The sequence below is a fragment of the Lampris incognitus genome, chromosome 2, assembly GCF_029633865.1.
Source record: "Lampris incognitus isolate fLamInc1 chromosome 2, fLamInc1.hap2, whole genome shotgun sequence".
NCBI lineage: Eukaryota > Metazoa > Chordata > Actinopteri > Lampriformes > Lampridae > Lampris > Lampris incognitus.
Window position 1 is genome coordinate 4,908,431 of NC_079212.1, and position 25,507 is coordinate 4,933,937.

General features: G+C 47.7%; 1 protein-coding gene across 1 annotated transcript in view; it reads left to right on the top strand.

Moving 5' to 3' along the window:
* Positions 1-23,762, top strand: part of LOC130107674 (PDZ domain-containing protein 4-like) — a 47,589-nt gene extending 23,827 nt beyond the window's left edge. Inside the window, exons 2-8 of the mRNA XM_056274386.1 lie at positions 2,299-2,352; positions 8,057-8,370; positions 9,951-10,038; positions 10,170-10,268; positions 10,730-10,792; positions 12,463-12,564; positions 21,831-23,762. Of these exons, the coding sequence (XP_056130361.1) occupies positions 2,299-2,352; positions 8,057-8,370; positions 9,951-10,038; positions 10,170-10,268; positions 10,730-10,792; positions 12,463-12,564; positions 21,831-23,762 (2,652 nt within the window). The remainder of the gene's footprint in view (positions 1-2,298; positions 2,353-8,056; positions 8,371-9,950; positions 10,039-10,169; positions 10,269-10,729; positions 10,793-12,462; positions 12,565-21,830) is intronic.
* The last annotated feature ends 1,745 nt before the right edge of the window (positions 23,763-25,507 follow it).

Genomic DNA, 25,507 nt, shown 5'->3' on the forward strand with positions numbered 1-25,507 from the left:
GCTACTTGGTAGCAATTTGGTTGGTAGCGTGAATAAAGCTACATGTAGCTTTTGGAGTGAAATGAGCATAAAAAGGAATTTAGCAATAAAAACAATTTTTTTGGGGCAGTATGGTGGCCCAGTGGTTAGCACTGTAGGCTCAAAGCAAGAAGGTCCTGGGTTCGAACCCCTGCCATCCCAGGTCCTTTCTGTGTGGACTTTGCATTTTCTCCCCATGTCTGCGGTGGGTTTTCTGCGGGTGCTCCGGTTTCCTCCCACCATCGAAAAGACATGCATGTTGGGTTCAATACTGCTGCCCGCGCCCCTAAGCAAGGCAATGGAAAGAAGAACTGGAGTTGGTTCCCGAGCGCTGCAGCTGCCCACTGATCCTATACAATAGGATGGTTAAATGAAGAGAATACATGTCACCGTAACCATACGATGACAAAATAAAGTGGCTTTCTTCTTTCTAAAACAACTGTAAATTTTTCGGTGTCGGAGGTTGAGTTTTATTTGGCCTGGATGAGTGTAGTTCAGTCAGTTTGAATCCGAATCACGGCCATGGGCGTCAGTTTGTTTTGAAAAGTACTGGGGGCAACGATGGGTTCAACGTGTACGCACCTTTTTCGGTGGGCCACGTACTGCCGATCAATGTAAACAGCATCCCAATAAGGATCGCCTTTAAAAGCTGCTTAACTTGTGACTGACTGAAAGGTTGTTTCTACCTCAAAATACCTTGGTCTACATTTTAAAGACAAAACCTTGTTAATGAATATTCAAATGAACATAACAACAGAATATTTAAATAAATAAACGGATAGTTTGCAGACGACAATCAGTTTTCGGCGGATGATCACTTTTTGGCAGGATGTTCCCACCCTGGAGGTGTTCCGTGTCTAAACTAAAGCTACGTTGTCGTGTCATACATAATAGAGTGCACAGGAGCAATGTAAGTGTTTCGATTTAGATTTACCGATCAGAAAGAATGTTGCCTCTCTCTCTTAATGACATATGTACCAACGTCAATTTATTCCTTATTAAGTTCAACTAACTAAAGGCTTCCAAAAAGTGATGGGGATGTGTCCCCAGCATAAATGACGCCTGACCACGGCTGTAATCAGATTACTTTAGGACGGTTTACTCTCAGTAATCTTTAATTTTTAGTCTCCCTGTCACAAACTAGCCAAGGTGATAGCTCAGAGAGGATAAATCACATGTTTTACTGAACTGCCGCAGGATCTGGCTATGAAATGAACTAAAGAGGCGGCGGTAGCTGCTCCATGTACACCTACATGTAGACTATCGATGGGATTTATGACCCCTGCAGAGCGAGAGAGACGGAGAGGACAGAATTTCACCGAATATCAATTATTATGATTCATGCATACAAATAACCTGTTCCCTTACACAAATCACTGATTTTACATCAATATATATATGTGCTGCCCTATTTACCATCCAAAAATTGCCTCGGTTATGTCAAAATCAGTTCTGATCATAAGCAAACAATAACAAAATAACTTCTTTCCGAACCATAATAATTTAAATAGTATGAATTTTAATAAGGTCCAAAACACATCATATTCAATTTAGTTCACATCAATCAGGCAATATACCAGACAGCAGACACATTTGGGCCTAATCTAGAGCACTTCTGGTAGTTACGGCTCACTTACGGCACTGGCAACTGTTGTGTGGGCCAGACATGGCCCAAATGTAATGAACTGGGCTTGACTTGGGTCACAGCACATACCATGTGGGCCAGATGTGGCCCAAATTCAACGAGCCAGGCTTGACTTTAGTTAAGGCACATGCTGTGTGGGCCAGAAGAGGCTCACACACCTGAGCCTGTGGCTGAGTTGAGGCAGCCAAACTCACCCTGAGTCAACGCCATCATTCAAGGCCAAATGTGGGCCGTAAGATAACTGCAGATGTGGGCCATATTTGGGCCAAAGATTATTTGCTATCTAGGATATGTAGTATAAGACACATGAAGGGTTAACACCTCTAAAGCTCAGAAAGATGGAATAAGCTATTACATGAACAAACCGATGGCGAGTGCATTTCCCCCATTTCTGCATCGGATGATTATTTTCTGATGCCAGAAAAATAAGGTCAACCACTTGTAATGTGAAAAGAAAACCACTTATTTAAGCCAACAGCTGCACGGGTGAAAGGCCGCTTCCTTGCTGCCTCAGAAGTTCCGAGTCCCTGATGGCATTTAGTATTTCTGTAAAGCTCGTCTGCCTAACAGTCACGATTGTAGTGGTTTTCTAACAGCGACTCATCTTCCTGTTTTTTCCTTCCCTCTCTCCACAGAAGGGTCACATAGGAAACATGCTGCGCTCTCTTGATGCTGAGGGCCGAATGAAGGTTTCAGTATACGGCTTTCGTCTGTGCTTCTCAATGTCACGTGGTGTCTTAACCTTATACAGTCTGTGTGTGTATGTGTGTGTGTAAGTCCTTTTCATTGTGGAACAGCTCTAACACACTGTTAAACCGTACTGTTGGCACCGCTGTACAATAAGTCATGCTTCATAAATGGTTTATAAATGGTTATAAAATACTTTATTGATGGTAATAACTCATTTGTTGATGCATCTTAAATCAATGTTGATGTTTTAAGCATTAATAAAAAGATTCTCTGGGTTGGCAGGTTGGAAGCCCACACTTTATGTATTTAATTACCCCCCCTTTTTTTCTCCCCAATTGTATCTGGCCAATTACCCCCCTCTTCCGAGCCGTCCCAGTCACTGCTACACCCCCTCTGCCGAGCCGGAGATGGCTGCAGACTACCACATGCTTCCTCTGATGCATGTTGAGTTGCCAGCCGCTTCTTTTCACCTGACAGTGAAGAGTTTCGCCAGGTGGAAGTAGCGCGTGGGAGAATCACGCTATTCCCCACAGTTCCCCCTCCCCCTTCAACCGACCACAGGAGGCACTAGTGCAGTGACCAGGACACATGCCCACATCCAACTTCCCACACGCAGACGCGGCCAATTGTGTCTGTACGGACACCTAACCAGGCCGGAGGTAACACGGGGATTCGAACCGGTGATCCCCGTGTTATTAAGCAACGGAATAGACCGCCACGCCACCCAGACACCTACACTTAAATCCATGTAAGACAGTCTCCAAAGACATTCTCTTAGAAACCACGTGGCTGACGAGGAGCGCCAACTCAGTCTCAGTGAACAAAGTACAAATAACGCAGTTTGAAAATGTTTTGCAATGTCTACACAAAAGTTAATCTTCATGCAGTAGCGAAGGCAAATAGTTGAGGTAGTAAAGTCGGGGTTAATGTTAGGTAGTCGTTAAGTTTAGGGTTAAAGGCAGGGATGGACCGGGAATGAAAAATGGCCCTTTGACTTTTGGACTCAAACTGGCCCACCAACCAACCAACCCCCTCCCCCCAAAGCGATACACCACCACCCACACCACACTTTATGTAAAAGATTACTGAACAATATTTATAACAATAACTTTAGTACACTAGATGTAAAATAGAACAAGGGGAACGTGTTGCTCTTAGGAGGCGGCTAGCTAGAAGGAGCACATTTTGGCACAATGCCACTCGCAGCAAGATGGCAAGAATCTCTTGAACCATCTGACCAATATAAGAAATAATACTGGAAGAAATGTGTTGAGGAAAAGACTGGTGAGTTGGCAAGTCATAGAATAAAATAAAAATACACATATTTCCTACCTCATTAAATTAGCAATTTCTGCAGCAGCTGACTTCTCTCAGCAATGCCATCTATACCCAGGGCACTGTACAAGGCCATTAAAACGTCTCGTTCAGTAGCCATGAGCATAAAAGTCTCCAGGTGCTGTTGAGATAGAGTGCTCCTGAGCCTACTCTTGACGAATTTCAGAGTAGAGACGCTACGCTCGCAAGCTACCTGGGTTACTGACAGGGTGAGTAGGAATTTGAAAGCAAGGCCCAGGATGTGATATGCGTCAGTCAACCGGTTGTACTGACTAAGAATATGGTAGCAACACACTGGACAGTCCTGGCAAGATGAACAGATCTTGTTCACCACCTCCACCTCGTCTTAATTTCCTTCAGGTTCATGATCACTCCACAGTACTGGTTGTCTAGTCTTCAAATCCTGATTGTTTTAACCTAGTCCACTGTTTTGCCAGACTCAAGAGCTCACTTTGTAAATTGGCCACTGTCGCCCTGCTACCAGATTTGATCAAACATCTGCTTAGTTCTTGGGGGACTGTCTGTGGAAGGCCACTGGCACTGGACGTTAGCTGGTTAAAGTTTTTAGGGCCCAGAAGAGCCATGTCGACATACAAAGTGCCATTTCTCAGAAATCGCTGACGGACGCTATCTATAACTGTATCCAGAATTGATTATGGACACCAATCCCGTACGCACTCCCTGCCCCAGTAAAAGTCTCGTCATGTAGCATCTCTCCAGGCACGGTTTTCTTCTTCGCCACTTCGCCACGCCACTTCCGGTGCCTAAATGCGCGCGCTATTTTTGATGACGTCGCTGTCACTCACTCATTCACTACTCTCTGCTCCCTTTATAGAGGATTCTATGCAGAGGAGTATATAGTGAGCTCATCGGCAAAATGAAAAAACACTTTCGGACACTGCTCGGGTCATTTTCTCTACGTCGTTAATTACGTCATTGCTGTCGCACAATTAAAACGTGCCAGCTGGCGAGCTGGGTCGCTAGCCGTGATTTGTGCCGTAATGGCGTAACGCATTCACAATGTATTACGCGGCTAATAAACTGTTAAATAAACTTCAACGCACCATCGAAAGTTAAACCGAAAACTGCTTACATTTGTCGGCAGCTCCCTCCTCTCCTCCGACGGCCATGTTTCTTTCCGCGCAATGCATGACGGTATTAGACGCATTTTCGCGCGTGCGTAAAACAAATCCGGTTTCCGTTTTTTTTTCTTCTTACTTTATTGATACTTCAAATACGTTCAAACAGAGCAAAATAGAGACACACGAGACACCACAAACACAATGGATTGAAGATTAAAAAAAACCAATAAAGACACAAAAGAGAAAAGCAAATTATAAAAAATCGGTTTCCGTAAGGTTGACGCTAGATCCAACATGGGTGTGGGCACGGAAGTAGACGTGATTGGTTGCTGCGTCGGCCAATAGACAGCGCGGAACCGCGAAGTGACTGACGGGAAATGGCACCAAATCTCTTTTAATTTTGTTTGTTTGTTTGTTTGTCCGCATTACTCCGCTCCACTATTTGGCGGCCCCTTACCAGAGACGGGGAAAGGGGCGGGGCCCAGGAAACCGTGGACTGGACCGGACCAAAAGTAATTGGCTGGGAGAGAGAGACTGACAGATTTAATAACCAATCCGCAGTGGGCCGGTCAGACACACGACACTCAGCTATTGGGCGCGTGGGGTTATTTATTATTATTATTATTATTATTATTATTATTATTATATTTGGCGTTGCGTCGACCCCAGATGTCAAGTGGCCCATCGGGAGAACTCCCGGTGCTCCAGCTGGCCAGTCCGCCATTGGTTAAGGGTTAAGTTGTGGTTTGTGGTTCGACTATCTTCATCTAAGCATTGTACAAAAAAACAAAAAAACAAGACAAAACTTTCACCTTAAATAAATGTTTATTTATTTCAAACAAATATATATATATATATATATATATATATATATATATGTTTATTTATCTAATCAGGTGGTTTCCAACAGAACGTCTGTGGAGACTCGCTTCTGACCTGGCAACCCAGAAGTCTTTCAATTAGTGCGTCATAAGATGTCATTAGTGGTTTATAATGCATTCATAAACTAGTCATTAACCATCAACAAAGAAACAAAGATATTAGTAGAAACTTAGAAACCCTTTATAAAGTATCCATTACGGTTAAGTGCTACCTATGAGGTACAGTGTCATAATGTCTGTGACTGTTGAGGTGTACTTCATTTGGGTTTTTGTGTTTGGTGATTAACCCTTCCTTAGTAGACCTTGTGTGTGTGTGTGTGTGTGTGTGTGTGTGTGTGTGTGTGTGTGTGTGTGTGTGTGTGTGTGTGTGTGTGTGTGGTGCGTTACAGCCGTGTGCACCTTGTGTTTTTGTGAGTCAGCCTTCCTCACGTCTGTCTGATAGAGCTGCTGATGTGGGTCGGTCTTATTCCCCCTCCCCCCCCCCCGTCCCCCGTTTCCCATGACAGCAACCACCCAGTTCGTCTCTTCCCCTTCTGACATCTCACCCTCTCCAAAGCTGCCACTCAGCTGCCACACACCTGTTTATTCTGGGTTGTATTGCAGCTTTTCATGGTGTGTGTGTGTGTGTGTGTGTGTGTGTGTGTGTGTGTGTGTGTGTGTGTGTGTGTGTGTGTGTGTGTGTGTGAATACCGGTGTTTTTGCATGTTTGATGCTATCCACAGATAATTGTGCATACTTCACATTTCTGCCGAGCGTTTTGCAAAGCATGCCGTGGTGTTGTAGGGTTTTCTGAACGCGTTCTTTCCCACCTCCCAGACAGGCCCTGCTTCCTATCCATGTCAACACAGCATGAAAAGAAACCTGCAGACACTTGAAACTTGCTTCACATCAGCACAGTGAACCTTCTGTCGCCGTTAGTTAGTTAGTCAGTCAGTCAGTCAGTCAGTCAGTCAGTCAGTTAGTCAGTTAGTCAGTTAGTCAGTTAGTCAGTTAGTTAGTTAGTTAGTTGGTTGGTTGGTCGGTCGGTCGGTCGGTCGGTCGGTCGGTCGGTCGGTCAGTCAGTCAGTCAGTTAGTTGGTTATTTAGTAAGTTAGTCAGTCAGTTAGTTAGTTAGTTAGTTAGTTAGTTAGTTGGTTGGTTGGTTGGTTGGTTGGTTGGTTGGTTGGTTGGATGGATAGTCAGTCAGTTAGTTGGTTGGTTAGTTAGTTGGGTGGTTGGTTGGATGGATGGATGGATGGATGGATGGATGGATGGATGGATGGCCAGTCAGTCAGTTAGTCAGTTAGTTGGTTGGTTAGTTAGTTGGGTGGTTGGTTGGTTGGTTGGTCAGTTAGTCAGTCAGTTAGTTAGTTAGTTAGTTAGTTGGTTGGTTAGTTAGTTGGGTGGTTGGTTGGTTGGATGGATGGTCAGTCAGTCAGCTAGTTAGTTAGTCGGTCAGTCGGTCGGTCGGTCGGTCGGTCGGTCGGTCGGTCGGTCGGTCGGTCGGTCGGTCGGTCGGTTAGTCAGTCAGTCAGTCAGTTAGTTAGTTAGTTAGCTGGTTGGTCAGTCAGTCAGTCAGTCAGTTAGTTAGCTGGTTGGTCAGTCAGTCAGTCAGTCAGTCAGTCAGTCAGTCAGTTAGTTAGCTGGTTGGTCAGTCAGTCAGTCCGTCAGTTAGTTAGTTAGTTAGTTAGTTAGTTAGTTAGTCAGTCAGTCAGTCAGTCAGTCAGTCAGTCAGTCAGTCAGTCAGTTAGCTAGTTAGTTAGTTAGTTAGTTAGTTAGTTGGTTGGTCAGTCAGTCAGTCAGTCAGTTAGTTAGTTAGTTAGCTGGTTGGTTGGAAAAAGAATATATAAGACACTTCTAAACGGTATAAAGTAAAGTTAAAGTCCATTTTCATATACAAAGAACAGTATATACGTGTGTGTGTGTGGGGGGGGTGTGTGTGTGGCTGTCAGTGAGTGGGGGGCTGGGGGGGGATTAGTCCAACTGCAGCAGGGAAGAAGCTGTTGGTTGTTGTGGTGTGAGGTCTGGCAGGAGGCCGAGGTCCATCAGGACCTCCTGCTAGAGGGCGGAGTCTCATAAAGGTGGTTTCCAGGGTGGGACGGGTCGGCAACGATCTCCCCTGCCCGCCTCCAGGTCCTGGAGAGATGGGAGTTGGTTAGTTATAAGTTTTTGAATAAAGTGTGTGTGTGTGTGTAAATTGGGTGATAATCCCCCCAAACTACGGTATGCTTTTGAAAACGGCTGGGATTAGTTCAGATTACGTGAGAATTGCAGTAAATGGGCTAGAGCACACAAAAACACCGGTATAGCCCTTTAAATCAAATGAATATCATTGTTACAGGCCACCTATGTTGGTCTTTCCTCCTTAGTCCCCCAAACCCCATCACCCGCTCAGCCTCCATATTAACTCTGCCATCCATTTCCAGGTGAATGGGAAGGAGCTGTCCCGGCTCTCCGGGGATCCAACCCTGGACATACGGGACCCTGTGTTGTCCAACATACTGAGGAAGGAGGCCCGCAGGAGGGCCGGTGTGGCGGGGGTGGTCCCCGGAGGACCGGGGGTCGTGACTATGGGGATGGCCGACTGCGTGGACAGCTGCACCCAAACAGACATCAGCTTCCAGCATATGTTGACTCTGGGCAAGAGCAACCAGCACCCCTGTGGAGCACCACCTCCGCCAGACCCTCCTCCTTCTCCCCCACTGCCACCGCTACTGGACCCATACCTCCTCAATGAGCTGTGAGTGAGGGCGAGAGAGAGAGACAGAGAGTATATCAGCTTTATTTATACAGGGAAAAACAATCAACTGAGCATTAATGAGGATCACATGTTTTTAACGCGGGTCCCCTGTGTCCAGATTATGTGAATAAGAACATTTGAAAATGATTTGTCTTTGAAAAAAATCATCCATCCCCCCATTATCCACACCACTTCTCCTGCTCTCAGGGTGGCGGGGGATGCTGGAGCCTATCCCAGCAGCCCTAACCCTAACCCTAACCCACCCTGGACAGGCCGCCAGGCCATCACAGGGCTAAATAGTGTGTGAGAGGGTGTAGCTGAGAACCACCGCCTACACACCCTCTCCTAAGCCCCCTGTAGGCCTCAAAATCCATATAATACACGGCCTCTCATCAGGCAGTGGAGGCCATGATGAGAGTTGTGGCCTACACGGTCCCTCACCAGGCCACAATTCCCATAATTCTCAGCGACACTGGCACACAATATCAAACCCTCTCATGCACACTGTCAGACACTCACACTCACACACATAGCGTTTTATGCTTGTGTGAACATGTATGTGCATGTGTGTGTACTGTGTGTGTGTGTGTGTGTGTCTTGTGAGAATGTGTGGGGGTGTAAAAGGGTTTGAAAAAATACATACTAAAACTGTACTGAACTATGAATCATGCAAAAAATTGAGGCCAAACTAAAAAGACGATAACGGACAAGTCAGTGATGGTAATACAAGGTAGATCAATCTGTCAATCACAATGACAGGCATAGATCAAACCAGAAATTTCAATTGAGACCTTTAATTCCTATTTGACAGTTCAGTTTGAGATTATTTTGTAATTCACTCCCTTTTAACGGAGTAGCACATTTAAATCGTGTTTTATTCCACATCTGATGTAAAGTGGGGACCCTTAAAGGATAATTCCAGGTTTTTACAAGCCGGCTCTTATTTGTGTAGTTTTGCCATTGTGCGTATTCTGATCTAATTGTACTCGCTAGCTTCATTTTGGAGAATTTGGACACGAGGCCACTCAGTCAGTCAGTCAGTTGTAAACTTGTAAAGTTGTAAACCACTCATTTGTAAACTTATACATATGAGTGTTGTGTTTATCATTTTGTCAACACCCACTGATATGACTCAAGAGCTGGGAGGGCGTGGTCTATTCCTCGTTAATATTCATGAGCTGACCTTTGAGTGTCAAGTACACAAGCGATGGTTGGCGCTGAGGGTGGGCGGGGCTTCTCAGCTGAGCGACTTTGATCTGATTGGCTGTGTGTAAACTAGTGTGTCTGGTGACGTCACGAGTAGCAGAAAACTAGATTGGCTGAGAGAAGACGAACTGGGGGGCGGGGCTCTTGAAAAAAATAGAATCCAACCTTTAGTGGGGGATTTTTTTTCCCGGTAGAAAGAAACTGTACAAAATAAACAGTGATTCAAGTCAAAGCGATGTTAGAAAATATTTGCGTTTCACTTTCGGTCCATCTTTGTCCGTGCCCACTGCCAGCTGTTTATCTTTATCTTTAATATTTGATACCAATCTGCTGCGGCCAATGAGACTCTCTCACTTGTACGTTTCTGTCCTCAGTCTCATAGAGCCTGAGTACTTTGACCCCAACGACTACTTCGACATCACCCAGCACGAAGTGGACCGGCAGGATGAGCTGGAGTACGAGGTGAGGACCCCCTGTAGGCTCTGCACGTTCATGTACACGAGCCTCTATTGACACACGTGCCAATGATCACCCCCCGCCCCCCCCCCGCTGTTTCCACCTGTCCTCACCAACCTTTTATGAAACCCCACCAGGAGGTGGAGCTGTACAAGTCTCGTCAGCAGGACAAACTGGGGCTGACGGTGTGCTACCGGACAGACGACGAGGAAGACCTGGGCATCTATGTTGGAGAGGTGAGGAGGATGAAGGACGTAGAGATTGATTGGTTTGTTTGCAGAGATAGTGAAAGTAACACTGACAGTGCGCCCTCGCGCCGCTGGGCGCACGCGCTTCCGGTGGCCTCACGCCTCCACCCTCCCACGTCTGACGCCAACGTGGCGAATTCAGGGGGCAGCCGGGGCTCGAACCCGGGTCTCCCGCACCTGATTAGCGCAGTCACCCCGGGTTCGCGTCCCGGCTGCGGCGGATTTCCGGCTGCCCCCCCCCCCCGAATTCGCTGCATCGGTGTCAGAAGTGGGAGGGTGGAGGCGTGAGGGCGCTGGCATGCTGAAGGAGGGGGGCAGTGTAACGACCACGGGTGACGAGACTCGCTAGGGTCGGACCCTTTAGTTGACCAAAGAAATGACAACGAAGTGTTCCTGATTTCCCATCAGTTCCTAACCTTTCCAGGTGAATCCTGCTTTTTTTCCCCCAGGTCAACCCAAACAGTATCGCTGCGATGGACGGCCGCATCCGCGAGGGGGACAGAATACTGCAGGTACGGTTCCCCAGCGGCCATCACAGCCTAGCAAATACACGTCTTCACAGACCAGCATTGCTGCCAGCTGAGGTTTAGTCTGCACCCTTCATAGCGGCGAGAGGAGCCTGTAGTCCAGCTCTGAACTAGCTGCCAGCTTGCACGGAGGTGTTCAGCTCAGTCTCAAACAAGACTGCCCACACACCCCGCCATAACCCCACCTTAACTCCATCATAACTCCATCATAACGCCATCATAACGCCATCACAACCCCACCATAACGCCATCATAACGCCATCATAACTCCATCATAACGCCATCATAATGCCATCATAACCTCACCGTAACTCCATCATAACGCCACCATAACTCCATCATAGCGCCATCACAACCCCACCATAACGCCATCATAATGCCATCATAACCTCACCATAAGTCCATCATAACGCCATCATAACTCCATCATAACTCCACCATAACGCCATCATAACTCCATCATAACGCCATCATAACTCCATCATAATGCCATCATAACCTCACCGTAACTCCATCATAACGCCATCATAACTCCATCATAACGCCACCATAACTCCACCATAACTCCATCATAACTCCACCATAACTCCATCATAACGCCACCATAACTCCATCATAACGCCATCATAATGCCATCATAACCTCCCCGTAACTCCATCATAACTCCATCATAATGCCATCATAACCTCACCGTAACTCCATCATAACGCCATCATAACTCCATCATAACGTCACCATAACTCCATCATAACTCCACCATAACTCCATCATAACGCCACCATAGCTCCATCATAACTGCATCATAACTACACCATAACTGCACCATAACTCCATCATAACTGCATCATAACGCCACCATAACTCCATCATAACTCCACCATAACTCCATCATAACTCCACCATAACTCCACCATAACGCCACCATAACTCCATCATAACTGCATCATAACGGTGGGGGGAAGTGTGGTTCATGTGCTGGCTGGAGGTGTTCCTCCTCAGGTCTTTCACTCCAGGGTGGGACATCAAGACCCGCTCATGTCCACTTCTTCCTGTGGGCTTTTAAAGGCTGAAGCAAGTCCTGCTGCTGGACGCACTGAATCCACAGTTAATCTTAGGGCGTCCGGATGGCGTGGCGGTCTATTCCGTTGCCTACCAGCACGGGGGTCGCCGGTTCGATTCCACGTGTTGCCTCCGGCTTGGTCGGGCGTCCCACCTGCAGACACAATTGGCCGTGTCTGCAGGTGGGAAGCCGGATGTGGGTATGTGTCCTGGTCGCTGCACTAGCGCCTCCTCTGGTCGGCCGGGGCGCCTGTTCGAGGGGGAACTGGGGGGAATAGCGTGATCCTCCCACGCGCTACGCCCCCCTGGTGAAACTCCTCACTGTCAGGTGAAAAGAAGTGGCTGGTGACTCCACATGTATGGAGGAGGCATGTGGTAGTCTACAGCCTCCCCGGATCAGCAGAGGGGGTGGAGCAGAGACCGGGACGGCTCGGGAGAGTGGGGTAATTGGCCGGGTACAATTGGGGAGAAAAAAGGTGTGTGTGTGTGTGTGTGGGGGTGGGGGTGGGGGGGGTTAATTTTAATCCAAGCCCTGAGCCCTCGTCTCAAGGGCCTCGTCTTGCCCCCTCTTCTCCTCTCCCTCTCCCCTCCCTCAGATAAACGGAGTGGACATCCAGAACAGAGAGGAGGCGGTGGCCATTTTGACGCGGGAGGACAGCACCAACATCTCCCTGCTGCTGGCGCGGCCCGACATCGAGGTGAGGACGCGCGAGACTCGGTTTGGAGACTCGGTTTGGACCCTCGCGAGGTCAGAACGGATTTCCTCCTGCTCCCCTTTTGCTCCCTTTCGTGTCCGGGGACACGTGGCTGGAGCAGCTCCGCCTCGCTTTACACGGGGCAGGTCCTTATCACGGGAGAGAGGGAGGAAGGAGACGCTCAGACGAGGAAGGAGAGGAGGGGACATGGGAGACCCCCCCTCCTCCTTTCTTTTCCTCCTTCTTCTTCCTCCTTCCTCTTCCCCCCTCTCATCCGACCTGCTCACATGTATAGAGGGACAGGGAGGTGAGTGGTACAAAGGCATGATGGGAGCACAGATAGCACCGCCCAGCTCTGTTGTTTCTCTCCCCCCCCCTCTCCCCCCCTCTCCCCCCCCCCCCCGGTGTGTGTGTGTGTGTGTGAGTGTGTGTTCATTGTTTCTCTTTGAGCATACAATTCTGTTATGTACCAGGAGAGAGAGAAGAGGGAGAGAGGGAGAGAGAAAGAGACCGATAGAGAGAAATATATAGAGAGAAATACAGAGAGAGAGAAAGAGAAATAGAGAGAGAGAGAGAGAGAGAGAGAGAGAGAGAGAGAGAGAGAGAGAGAGAGAGAGAGAGGGAAAGAGAAATATATAGAGAAATATATAGAGAAATACAGAGAGAGAGAAAGAGAAATAGAGAGAGAGAGAGAGAGAGAGAGAGAGAGAGAGAGAGAGAGAGAGAGAGAGAGAGAGAGAGAGAGAGAGGGAAAGAGAAATATATAGAGAAATATATAGAGAAATACAGAGAGAGAAAGAGAAATAGAGAGAGAGAGAGACTGAGAGAGAGAGAAATAGAGAGAGAGAGAGAGAGAGAGAGACAGAGAGAGACAAATAGAGAGAGAGAGACAAATAGAGAGAGAGAAATAGAGAGAGAGAGAGAGAGAGAGAGAGAGAGAGAGAGAGAAATAGAGAGAGAGAGAGAGAGAAATAGAGAGAGAGAGAAATAGAGAGAGAGAGACAAATAGAGAGAGAGAGACAAATAGAGAGAGAGAAATAGAGAGAGAGAGACAAATAGAGAGAGAGAGACAAATAGAGAGAGAGAAATAGAGAGAGAGAGAGAGAGAAATAGAGAGAGAGAGAAATAGAGAGAGAGAGAGAGAGAAATAGAGAGAGAGAGAGAGAGAGAGAGAGAGAGAGAAATAGAGAGAGAGAAATAGAGAGAGAGAGAGAGAGAGAGAGAGAGAGAGCGACAGAGACAGAGAGAGAGAGAGGGTGAGAGAAAGAGAGAATTTTGAATGTTAAAACGAGTCTTTATTCAACAGAAACAGGCTTGAAATCTTTCTGAACACATAAACAATACTTGCCAACTTACACACACGCAACACACACCGCTTAACAATCCCCCAAACAAGCATCCACACAAACACCAGGCACCACCCACCCCTTCATCCCAGCTCTGCAGGAGCACACAGACAAACAGAGATGGAGAGAGAGAGAGACAAACAGAGAGAGAGAGAGAGAGACAAACACAGAGAGAGAGAGAGAGAGAGAGAGAGAGAGAGAGAGAGAGAGAGAGAGAGAGAGAGAGAGAGAGAGAGAGAGAGAGACAGAGAGAGACAGAGACAGAGACAGAGACAGAGACAGAGAAACAGAGACAGAGAAACAGAGATGGAGAAATGGAGAGAAACAGAGATGGAGAGAGAAACAGAGATGGAGAAATGGAGAGAAACAGAGATGGAGAGAGAAACAGAGATGGAGAGAAACAGAGATGGAGAGAGAAACAGAGATGGAGAGAGAAACAGAGATGGAGAGAGAAACAGAGATGGAGAGAGAAACAGAGATGGAGAGAAACAGAGATGGAGAGAGAAACAGAGAAACAGAGATGGAGAGAGAAACAGAGATGGAGAGAGAAACAGAGATGGAGAGAGAAACAGAGATGGAGAGAAACAGAGATGGAGAGAGAAACAGAGATGGAGAGAGAAACAGAGATGGAGAGAGAAACAGAGATGGAGAGAGAAACAGAGATGGAGAGAGAAACAGAGATGGAGAGAGAAACAGAGAGAGAAACAGAGATGGAGAGAGAGACAGAGATGGAGAGAAACAGAGATGGAGAGAGAAACAGAGAAACAGAGAAACAGAGATGGAGAGAAACAGAGAAACAGAGAAACAGAGATGGAGAGAGAAACAGAGAAACAGAGAAACAGAGATGGAGAGAAACAGAGAAACAGAGATGGAGAGAGAAACAGAGATGGAGAGAGAAACAGAGAAACAGAGAAACAGATGGAGAGATGGAGAGAAACAGAGAAACAGAGATGGAGAGAGAAACAGAGATGGAGAGAGAAACAGAGATGGAGAGAGAAACAGAGAGAGAAACAGAGATGGAGAGAGAAACAGAGAGAGAAACAGAGATGGAGAGAGAGACAGAGATGGAGAGAAACAGAGATGGAGAGAGAAACAGAGAAACAGAGAAACAGAGATGGAGAGAAACAGAGAAACAGAGAAACAGAGATGGAGAGAGAAACAGAGAAACAGAGAAACAGAGATGGAGAGAAACAGAGAAACAGAGATGGAGAGAGAAACAGAGATGGAGAGAGAAACAGAGAAACAGAGAAACAGATGGAGAGATGGAGAGAAACAGAGAAACAGAGATGGAGAGAGAAACAGAGAAACAGAGAAACAGAGAAACAGAGATGGAGAGAAACAGAGAAACAGAGAAACAGAGAAACAGAGATGGAGAGAGAAACAGAGAAACAGAGAAACAGAGATGGAGAGAGAAACAGAGAAACAGAGAAACAGAGATGGAGAGAGAAACAGAGATGGAGAGAGAAACAGAGATGGAGAGAGAAACAGAGATGGAGAGAGAAACAGAGATGGAGAGAGAAACAGAGATGGAGAGAGAAACAGAGATGGAGAGAGAAACAGAGAAACAGAGAAACAGAGAAACAGAGATGGAGAGAAACAGAGAAACAGAGATGGAGAGAGAAACAGAGAAACAGAGAAACAGAGAAACAGAGATGGAGAGAGAAACAGAGAAACAGAGAAACAGAGATGGAGAGAGAAACAGAGATGGAGAGAGAAACAGAGAAACAGAGAAACAGAGATGGAGAGAGAAACAGAGATGGAGAGAGAAACAGAGATGGAGAGAGAAACAGAGATGGAGAGAGAAACAGAGAAACAGAGAAACAGAGATGGAGAGAGAAACAGAGATGGAGAGAGAAACAGAGAAACAGAGAAACAGAGATGGAGAGAGAAACAGAGATGGAGAGAGAAACAGAGAAACAGAGAAACAGAGATGGAGAGAGAAACAGAGATGGAGAGAGAAACAGAGAAACAGAGAAACAGAGATGGAGAGAGAAACAGAGATGGAGAGAGAAACAGAGAAACAGAGAAACAGAGATGGAGAGAGAAACAGAGAAACAGAGAAACAGAGATGGAGAGAGAAACAGAGAAACAGAGAAACAGAGATGGAGAGAGAAACAGAGAAACAGAGAAACAGAGATGGAGAGAGAAACAGAGATGGAGAGAGAAACAGAGAAACAGAGATGGAGAGAGAAACAGAGATGGAGAGAAACAGAGAAACAGAGAAACAGAGAAACAGAGAAACAGAGATGGAGAGAGAAACAGAGAAACAGAGAAACAGAGAAACAGAGAAACAGAGATGGAGAGAGAAACAGAGAAACAGAGAAACAGAGATGGAGAGAGAAACAGAGATGGAGAGAGAAACAGAGATGGAGAGAGAAACAGAGATGGAGAGAGAAACAGAGAAACAGAGAAACAGAGAAACAGAGATGGAGAGAGAAACAGAGAAACAGAGAAACAGAGATGGAGAGAGAAACAGAGATGGAGAGAGAAACAGAGATGGAGAGAGAAACAGAGAAACAGAGAAACAGAGAAACAGAGATGGAGAGAGAAACAGAGAAACAGAGAAACAGAGATGGAGAGAGAAACAGAGATGGAGAGAGAAACAGAGATGGAGAGAGAAACAGAGAAACAGAGAAACAGAGAAACAGAGATGGAGAGAGAAACAGAGAAACAGAGAAACAGAGATGGAGAGAGAAACAGAGAAACAGAGAAACAGAGAAACAGAGATGGAGAGAGAAACAGAGATGGAGAGAGAAACAGAGATGGAGAGAGAAACAGAGATGGAGAGAGAAACAGAGAAACAGAGAAACAGAGAAACAGAGATGGAGAGAGAAACAGAGATGGAGAGAGAAACAGAGATGGAGAGAGAAACAGAGAAACAGAGAAACAGAGAAACAGAGAAACAGAGATGGAGAGAAACAGAGAAACAGAGAAACAGAGAAACAGAGAAACAGAGAAACAGAGAAACAGAGATGGAGAGAAACAGAGAAACAGAGAAACAGAGAAACAGAGAAACAGAGAAACAGAGATGGAGAGAGAAACAGAGATGGAGAGAGAAACAGAGATGGAGAGAGAAACAGAGATGGAGAGAGAAACAGAGAAACAGAGAAACAGAGATGGAGAGAGAAACAGAGATGGAGAGAGAAACAGAGATGGAGAGAGAAACAGAGAAACAGAGAAACAGAGATGGAGAGAGAAACAGAGATGGAGAGAGAAACAGAGATGGAGAGAGAAACAGAGATGGAGAGAGAAACAGAGAAACAGAGAAACAGAGATGGAGAGAGAAACAGAGATGGAGAGAGAAACAGAGATGGAGAGAGAAACAGAGAAACAGAGATGGAGAGAGAAACAGAGATGGAGAGAGAAACAGAGAAACAGAGAAACAGAGAAACAGAGAAACAGAGAAACAGAGAGACAGAGAAACAGAGAAACAGAGAAACAGAGAAACAGAGAAACAGAGAGACAGAGAAACAGAGAAACAGAGAAACAGAGAAACAGAGATGGAGAGAGAAACAGAGAAACAGAGAAACAGAGAAACAGAGAGACAGAGAAACAGAGAAACAGAGATGGAGAGAGAAACAGAGATGGAGAGAAACAGAGATGGAGAGAGAAACAGAGAAACAGAGATGGAGAGAGAAACAGAGAAACAGAGATGGAGAGAGAAACAGAGAAACAGAGAAACAGAGATGGAGAGAGAAACAGAGATGGAGAGAAACAGAGATGGAGAGAGAAACAGAGATGGAGAGAAACAGAGATGGAGAGAGAAACAGAGAAACAGAGAAACAGAGAAACAGAGAAACAGAGAAACAGAGAAACAGAGATGGAGAGAGAAACAGAGATGCAGAGCAATAGAGAAACAGAGATGGAGAGAGAAACAGAGAAACAGAGAAACAGAGATGCAGAGAAACAGAGAAACAGAGAAACAGAGAAACAGAGAAACAGAGAAACAGAGAAACAGAGAAACAGAGATGGAGAGCAATAGAGAACACAAAGCTGGAGGAAGGTGTGTGTGTGTGTGGGGGGGGGGGGTGAAGACAGGAGGGGTTTGAATACACGGGGCTAATGGTGGGTTTGGGGGGGGGTCGTTTCCCTCAAGGTCGCTTTGCCAGCAGATGAGGCCGCGGTAACACTAACACAACACAACACGACCCGCAACACAACACCAACACAATGGCACACACAGGGCTCGCCGCCACACACCGCCAGACACGTCACCACACGCACACTGCCGGCTGGGTTGTCATAGTTAGCAGGGCTGCAGACACACACACACACACACACACACACACACACACACACACACACACACACACACACACACACACACACACACACACACACAGAGCGGTGCTCCACTTGAAAAAGCAAAAGCTGCTGCTGACACGTTGGTGAAGGGGCTGGAGGGCGGAGGTCAGAATCACTCATTAAAATGTGATCTCGGTCAAAGTCACACACGCACATGGGGGATCGCCGGTTCGAATCCCCGTGTTACCTCCGACTTGGTCGGGCGTCCCTACAGACACAGTTGGCCGTGTCTGCGGGTGGGAAGCCGGATGTGGGTATGTGTCCTGGTCGCTGCACTAGCGCCTCCTCTGGTCGGTCGGGGCGCCTGTTCAGGGGGTGAGGGGGAATTGGGGGGGGGGATAGCGTGATCCTCCCACGCGCTACGTGGTGAAACTCCTCCCTGTCAGGTGAAAAGAAGCGGCTGGTGACTCCACATGTATGGGAGGAGGCGTGTGGTAGTCTGCAGCCCTCCCCGGATCAGCAGAGGGGGCGGAGCCGAGACCGGGACGGCTCGGAGGAGTGGGGTGATTGGTAATTGGGACTGTCGGAGAACAGGGATTACATCATCCTGCCGAGGCAGACTCCAAGAAGCGGAATATATAGGAGAGATTAAAGGCGTGATCCAGCATCTGGGGAAAGGGGGGGCGGGGTACGAGAGGAGCTGCGAAGAACGAATGAGAATGAAGACGAATGCGATCAATACTCCCTCGTCTCGCGCCCCGAACGCAACTCACATTAGACTCAAATCAATTAGACGAGATCAGCTCGGCTCGGCTCGGACCGTGCCGAGCTGATCTCGTATTTGCATTAAGCCCCGTCCGCCTCTCAGGGGGAGTCGATTAAAACGGCCCGAGGAAGGTAGAAACACCGGCAGCGTTTCTGTCCAACCAACCTTTGGCCAGCGAAACCCTCCTTCAGAACACCTCTTCCAGAACCGTAGTCCTTCATCAGTACCCACACTTAAAAGCTATGAAGGTTCCAGCTCCTTCTTAAAGAGGCGGGGATAACCTCACCTTAGAATCCCGGAGGGTTTCATCCGTTCATCTGGACACGACGTTTGTTGGGGAAGGTTTCATCATCATCTCAGTGACCTCTTCAGTCTCACCCTTATCTGCAATACAGTGGCCCAACGACCCAAACCAACGATGGGTTTCATGTGCAAACATGGGCGTGACCCTTAACTAGAGTTACAATGGCCATGTGTAGTGTTCACAGAGGATTTGGGAAGAGTTGCGATCACAGCGTTGTAGGATGGTGACGGATTTACTCTTAGGCCCTGCCTCTCGGTTCAGGGATGGTCGTTCCCTCTTCACACGGACAACCTCTTCGACTCCCTGTTCGAACCATCATTCCTCCCTATCAAGGATGTGCACACCCTCGTCCTTCAGAGTGGCCACTGGCCTGTAGATGGTGTAGACCGTGGAGTCCTGGCCTGACATGTCAGTTCTCCTGTGTTGTACCACCCTCTTGGCCAGCGTCCGTTTGGTTTCCCCCATGTACAAGTCACGGCAATCCTCCCGGCACTTAACAGCGTACACTATATTGCTCTACATTGTGCCGTTTGTCCCGGGGGACCCAATCCTTGGGGTGGACCAATTTCTGGTGCAGCGTGTTGGTCCCCCCTCAGATCAAAACATGATGACCTGCAGTGATTGGGGTTGCTTCGTTGTGGTTAAGAGAATGATTAAGTGTCACATTCTGATATAGAAATGAAGGTGTAGCCTAGCTATTAGCACAAAATATAAGATTAATAATTTTATTAAGTAAATTATGTATCAGGGTGGCACGGCGGTGCAGTGGTAAGCGCGGTCGCCTCATAGCAAGAAGGTCCTGGGTTCGAACCCCGGGGTAGTCCAACCTTGGGGGTCGTCCCGGGTCGTCCTCTGTGTGGAGTTTGCATGTTCGCCCCGTGTCTGCGTGGGTTTCCTCCCGGGGGCTCCGGTTTCCTCCCACAGTCCAAAGACATGTAGGTCAGGTGACTCGGCCGTACTAGATTGTCCCTAGGTGTTAATGGGTGTGTGTGTGGGCCCTGTGATGGCCTGGCGGCCTGTCCAGGGTGTCTCCCCGCCTGCCACCCAATGACTGCTGGGATAGGCTCCAGCATCCTGCGACCCTGACTGGGATAAGCGGCTTGGATAATGGATGGATGCAAATTGTGTATCATTTGTAAAGACTGCTTATGATTTCAAATTCTATTGATTTTTGTCAATTGTGGTTATAATATGCTGATGTCATTTAGATACAGGTTTTCTACATCATTTTGTAAGACTCTGGACTCTAGGATTCAAGTGGTTCTTAGGCAGCTCTAAATTTGCTTGTACAGCCAAAACAAACTGACGAAAACTAAAATGTTGCTTCAAACGTTTGCTAGCAGGGTTTAACACGCTGCTAGTGAATGAAGCCCGCAGGGGTGGGCAATCTTATCCAGAAAGGGCCGGGGTGTGGGGTGTAGTTCTTTGTTTCAACCAAGCAGTTACACACCTGTGTCTCCTAATCAAGTTCCTCAGCAAAGACTCTACTGGTGGATTAGTGGGATCAGGTGTGTCACTGCTTGGTTGGAACAAAAAGCTGCACCCACACTGGCCCTTCCTGGATAAGATTGCCCACCCCTGCAAGAGCCTGATGAGTGAAGCTACAGCAAAATGTCTACATCACTTCACACCACGTGAGCGCCATCTAGTGCTAGAGCCTTGATGGTACGTTATCCTGACAGTCTAAAAACAATGTAGAATACATAGACACCCTTGTGGTGACCCACATCTATATAACTAGAGACATTCACCTAAGAGGACAGTGTACCTTTAAGGGAAGAGGTGAGGGGTCAGATAATGAACTTCCGCTTCCGGTGCACAGTTCAGTGTCGTTGTCGAACGTATGACATGCAAAGTTGGAGCTGGTAAACTACCTCGACTACGTCTACTCTCACGTCTCCTGTCTCGTTGTTTTCTAACTCCACACCCTACAATATAATCACGGCGTTTACTGTCATTGAACAAGTGAGAAATAAAATGTAAGTCTTACTCAAAACACAAATTACCATCTAACCCTAAACCCATACCAACATCATACCATCTCATAGCTAGCATTCTTTCTAGCTTGTCTTGTGCTTCCTAGTTTGGAGCTCTTAGAGATAACAGATCCGAACAACGCAAAAAGCAACAGGGCAAATCACAAAATAAACTTGTCTCTTACAGCACACAAACATATGAACAGGACACACGACCAGTTTAGTTTCATGCTTTTAACCATACCTTCGGCGATGCTTAGAAAATAACCTCGCACCAAGAGAAGTCGGAAGTCTCCAAAAGGAACAGACCACGGGGGGGGGGGGGGGGGGGGGGGACTGTAGCGCCACATCATCTGGTATTGTAACCCATCCCTACATAAGGCAATATCCAAATAATTTAGCAGTCGTTTGCCCTGAATACTGTACCATCTTTACTTGCGATTTGACTTGGACTTCAGTGTTGAGAATTACTTGTCACGTGCAAAATAATGACTTGGTCCCACCACTGTTGATATACTAAACATCTGACGCATTTCTCTTTGTCTTTCTTTTGTCCTTTCAACATTCAACTCGACGACCCTGACTCTGCCATCACGCGAATGCCAAACACGTGTGTGTCGAACGCCTCTCAGAATGACAACCAGCTGGACCAAGATGAGCTGGACCTCGAGCTGCTGGACAATGCTGCCCACCTGCCCAGCCCTCCGAAACTGAGGAGCAGCCGGTCCGTCCTGACCGCTGGAGCAGGAGGGGTCACAGGCGGCGGCATGACGGGAGGCTGTGGTCGCTCCCTGAACAGGGACTCGCTAGGCCTGCTGCAGACAGTGCTGAGCAACAGCCAGGAGCTGGACAGCGGTGTTGGTCGGACCGACGAGAGCACGCGCTATGAGGAGTCGTCAGAGCACGACCTTCTGGGAGATGACCACACCAGTGCCTCCAACACCAATGCCACCAATACGCCAGGAAGCATGCGCAAGTTCCTCTCTGGCCGTGGTGACACGCCCCCCCTGCTGCACTCCAGGGACCTCCAGTTCAGCACAGACTCCCTGCTCGGCCTGGACAGCATTGGTGGAGGAAGCCTGGAGCAGGTGGAGAGAGGCTACACAGGAGACGTGGTGAGGATGATGATGATGATGCCCGGGTTGACAGAGGAAGAGTGCGACAGGTACCGGGAGCTCCTGGAGATCAAATGTTACTACGAGAAGAACAGCAACGCTCCTGTGCTGCTGGGAGGCCAGGGCCAGGTGGGCGAGGAAGGAGGTGTCGGTCTGGACGTCAACAGGAACGAGAGCCTAATGCAACACGAGATGGCACTCCTGGAAGAGGAGCTACGGCACTTGGAGTTTAAGTGCCGCAACATCCTGAGGGCACAGAAGATGCAGCAACTACGGGAGCGCTGCCTAAAGGCCTGGCCTCTGGAGGAAGAGGGCGGAGCCGGACGTATGGGCGGCGGTGCAGGGGGCAGTTCGGTTGGCGAGGAGTCATGTCACCATGCTCTCTCAGACATCAATGAGCTTCCAGAGAGAGAGCGCTCGGACAAGGACAGCACCAGTGCCTACAACACCGGGGGGGAGAGTTGCAGGAGCACCCCCCTGGCAAATGAACAGCACCCCTCACCCTCCACACAGAGCTTGGTGGCAGCAGACTCGTTTCCTTCTACAACTGCTGTGCGGCTTCCGTCCTCTGCTCGGCACAGAGAGAGGGGGAACAGGGGGGAGAAAGGACACCTCAAACAGCCCCACTCCCCCAACACGCACAGAAGAGGAGCAGAGGCCAAGACCTCCAGCCCCGCCACCAAGATTAGGTCGCTGTCCCGCGATGGAGAGGTTCGGAAGGCCCCCAAAGCCAGCGGGACAGTGGAGCCGGTGGGAAGGCGGAGTGCAGAAAACAGCCCTTATCTGTCCCGTCGACAGAGCGGTGGCCAAGTGCCTCAACGTTACCAGAGCTGCATGCAGCTGAGATCTCCCTCTGCTTCTGAGGGGCTGGAAGGACCCAGAGATGGGAGCGATGCCAGCCCCATGAGCCTCGGCAGCACATGCAAAGACGGCCCCCAGGGTCCAGTGGCCGATCCTATGCACCTCCTGCCAGCCTCCCCCCGCATGGAGTGGAAAGTGAAGATTCGCAGCGATGGCTCGCGCTATGTGGCCAAACGGCCCGTGAGGGACCGCCTCCTCAAGGCCCGTGCCTTGAAGATCCGAGAGGAGCGCAGCGGCATGACGACAGATGACGACGCCGTGAGTGAGATGAAGATGGGCCGCTACTGGAGCAAGGAGGAACGCAAGCAGCACCTCCTGAGGGCACGGGAGCAGCGCCGACGCCGGGAGTTCATGATGCGGAGCCGTCTAGACTGTCTGAGGGAAAGGGAGAGGGAGCAAGGCAGCACCGGCGGGGCACAGCAGGAGCCAGCCTCCATCCTGGAGCTGTGCCACCGCAGGAGCATGAAGAAACGTAGCCGCAGGATCCTGGACAACTGGATAACCATCCAGGAGCTGCTGGCCCACGGGACCAGGTCTCCCGATGGGAAGAAAATCTATAACCCCCTGCTGTCTGTCACTACAGTCTAAGATGGTGAGGGATGAGGGAAATGGAGGAGACAAAAAAAGGAAAACCATGCACATAACTGCCCAAAAAAGACACCTGCACAAGAGTACAGCTACAGCAAGAAATCTAATTGTTAGGAGTTATAAGTTTATGCCAACATTTCAATTATTATGTACACAAGGATATCGGTAATGCGATTACTCAACTAGGTTTATTTGCGAATCTTTGCATAACCGCTGTATGCTGCACAAAAACGCCATGTTTACCGCTTCTCTACGTCTCTTCACTCTTTAGCACGTGCAATGGATTTCCATCACTTTAATCTATATGCACTTTTACTTTTGGTCTTACCACGAAATTAGTTCACAGCGGCATTCATTTTAGTGAAGATGACATTTTCGTCCGCTTGTGCATTTGGCTGCTGTGATTCCTGTCACGCCACAGCCGTGTCTGTTGTCATCCAGGATGTGCGACTTCCCCCTGTCATGTGCAGTTTCAACAACTGGAAGAATCAAGAGTAAGACATTCACATATAGTATATCAAACGATTTCAAAGACTGGGCAAAAAATCCAGTGGTCTTAATCAGGTTTTGAATACGCTGATTAATCCTTAAAACAGATACAGCTGAGACCTTCACGTTATGGTTTCTATAATCATAGTGTTACCATAATTAGGGTAAATCAGGGCATCAGTGTGCATGTAAACACACCCATACCGAGTCCTATTAGTTTGAGTCGGTATGAGCTTTCTTCAGTAGTGTACATACCGTAACGTGCACGGATGAATAGACTCGCTAGCCCTTGGCTAACGGGTCGGACCCTTTAGACGACTGGTTAACGTGGTGCGGGAGACACGGGTTCGTGTCCCGGCTGCGGCGGTTCCCGGCTGCCCCCCTGAATTCGCTACATTGGTGTCAGAAGTGGGATGGTGAGGCCATCGGAAGCGCGTGTGCCCAGGGGCGTGGGGCAGTTGATTCCCGAAGGAGGAGGTGGGGGTAGTGTAACGTGCATGGATAAATACAATTGCTAGCCCCTTGGCTAACCGGTCGGATCCTTTAGTACAGTGGTTCTCAACCTTTTGGGGTCCTGGACCCCCTGCGTATTTTTGATCTACCCTGAGGACCCCTCCACCTGATCTTGGGGGAGGGGGGTTGCAATTTGTAGAAACAGTAGAAACTGCATTTTAAATTGCATTATAGCATTTATTCACTCTTTGGGGCAAAAATAAGAGCTTTCAGTTGTAACTTAGATATATGTAACAAAACAGAATTCTTATGCAGTAACTTTCAGATATATGTAACAAAACAGAATATGTATTCAGTAACTTTCACATATATGTAACAAAACAGAATATGTATTCAGTAACTTTCAGATATATGTAACAAAACAGAATATGTATTCAGTAACTTTCACATATATGTAACAAAACAGAATATGTATTCAGTAACTTTCAGATATATGTAACAACAGAATTGTTATGCAGTAACTTTTAACAATGCAAACGGGAGCGAGATCTCTTATTAAAATACAATAAATTACACTTGTGAAACAGATGTAATTAGAGAAAAAAGTCCTGTTACCCTTTATAGTTTAGGTAGATAAAGGTCTCAGTCACATTTGAGTAAAATAATCCTATTTCTATACATGTCATAGGATCTTTTTTTTAAAGATATTTTATTTTCACGGACCCCTTGCAATTACACCACGGACCACTAGGGGTCCGCGGACCCCGGTTGAGAAACACTGCCTTAGTAGACTGGTTAGCGTT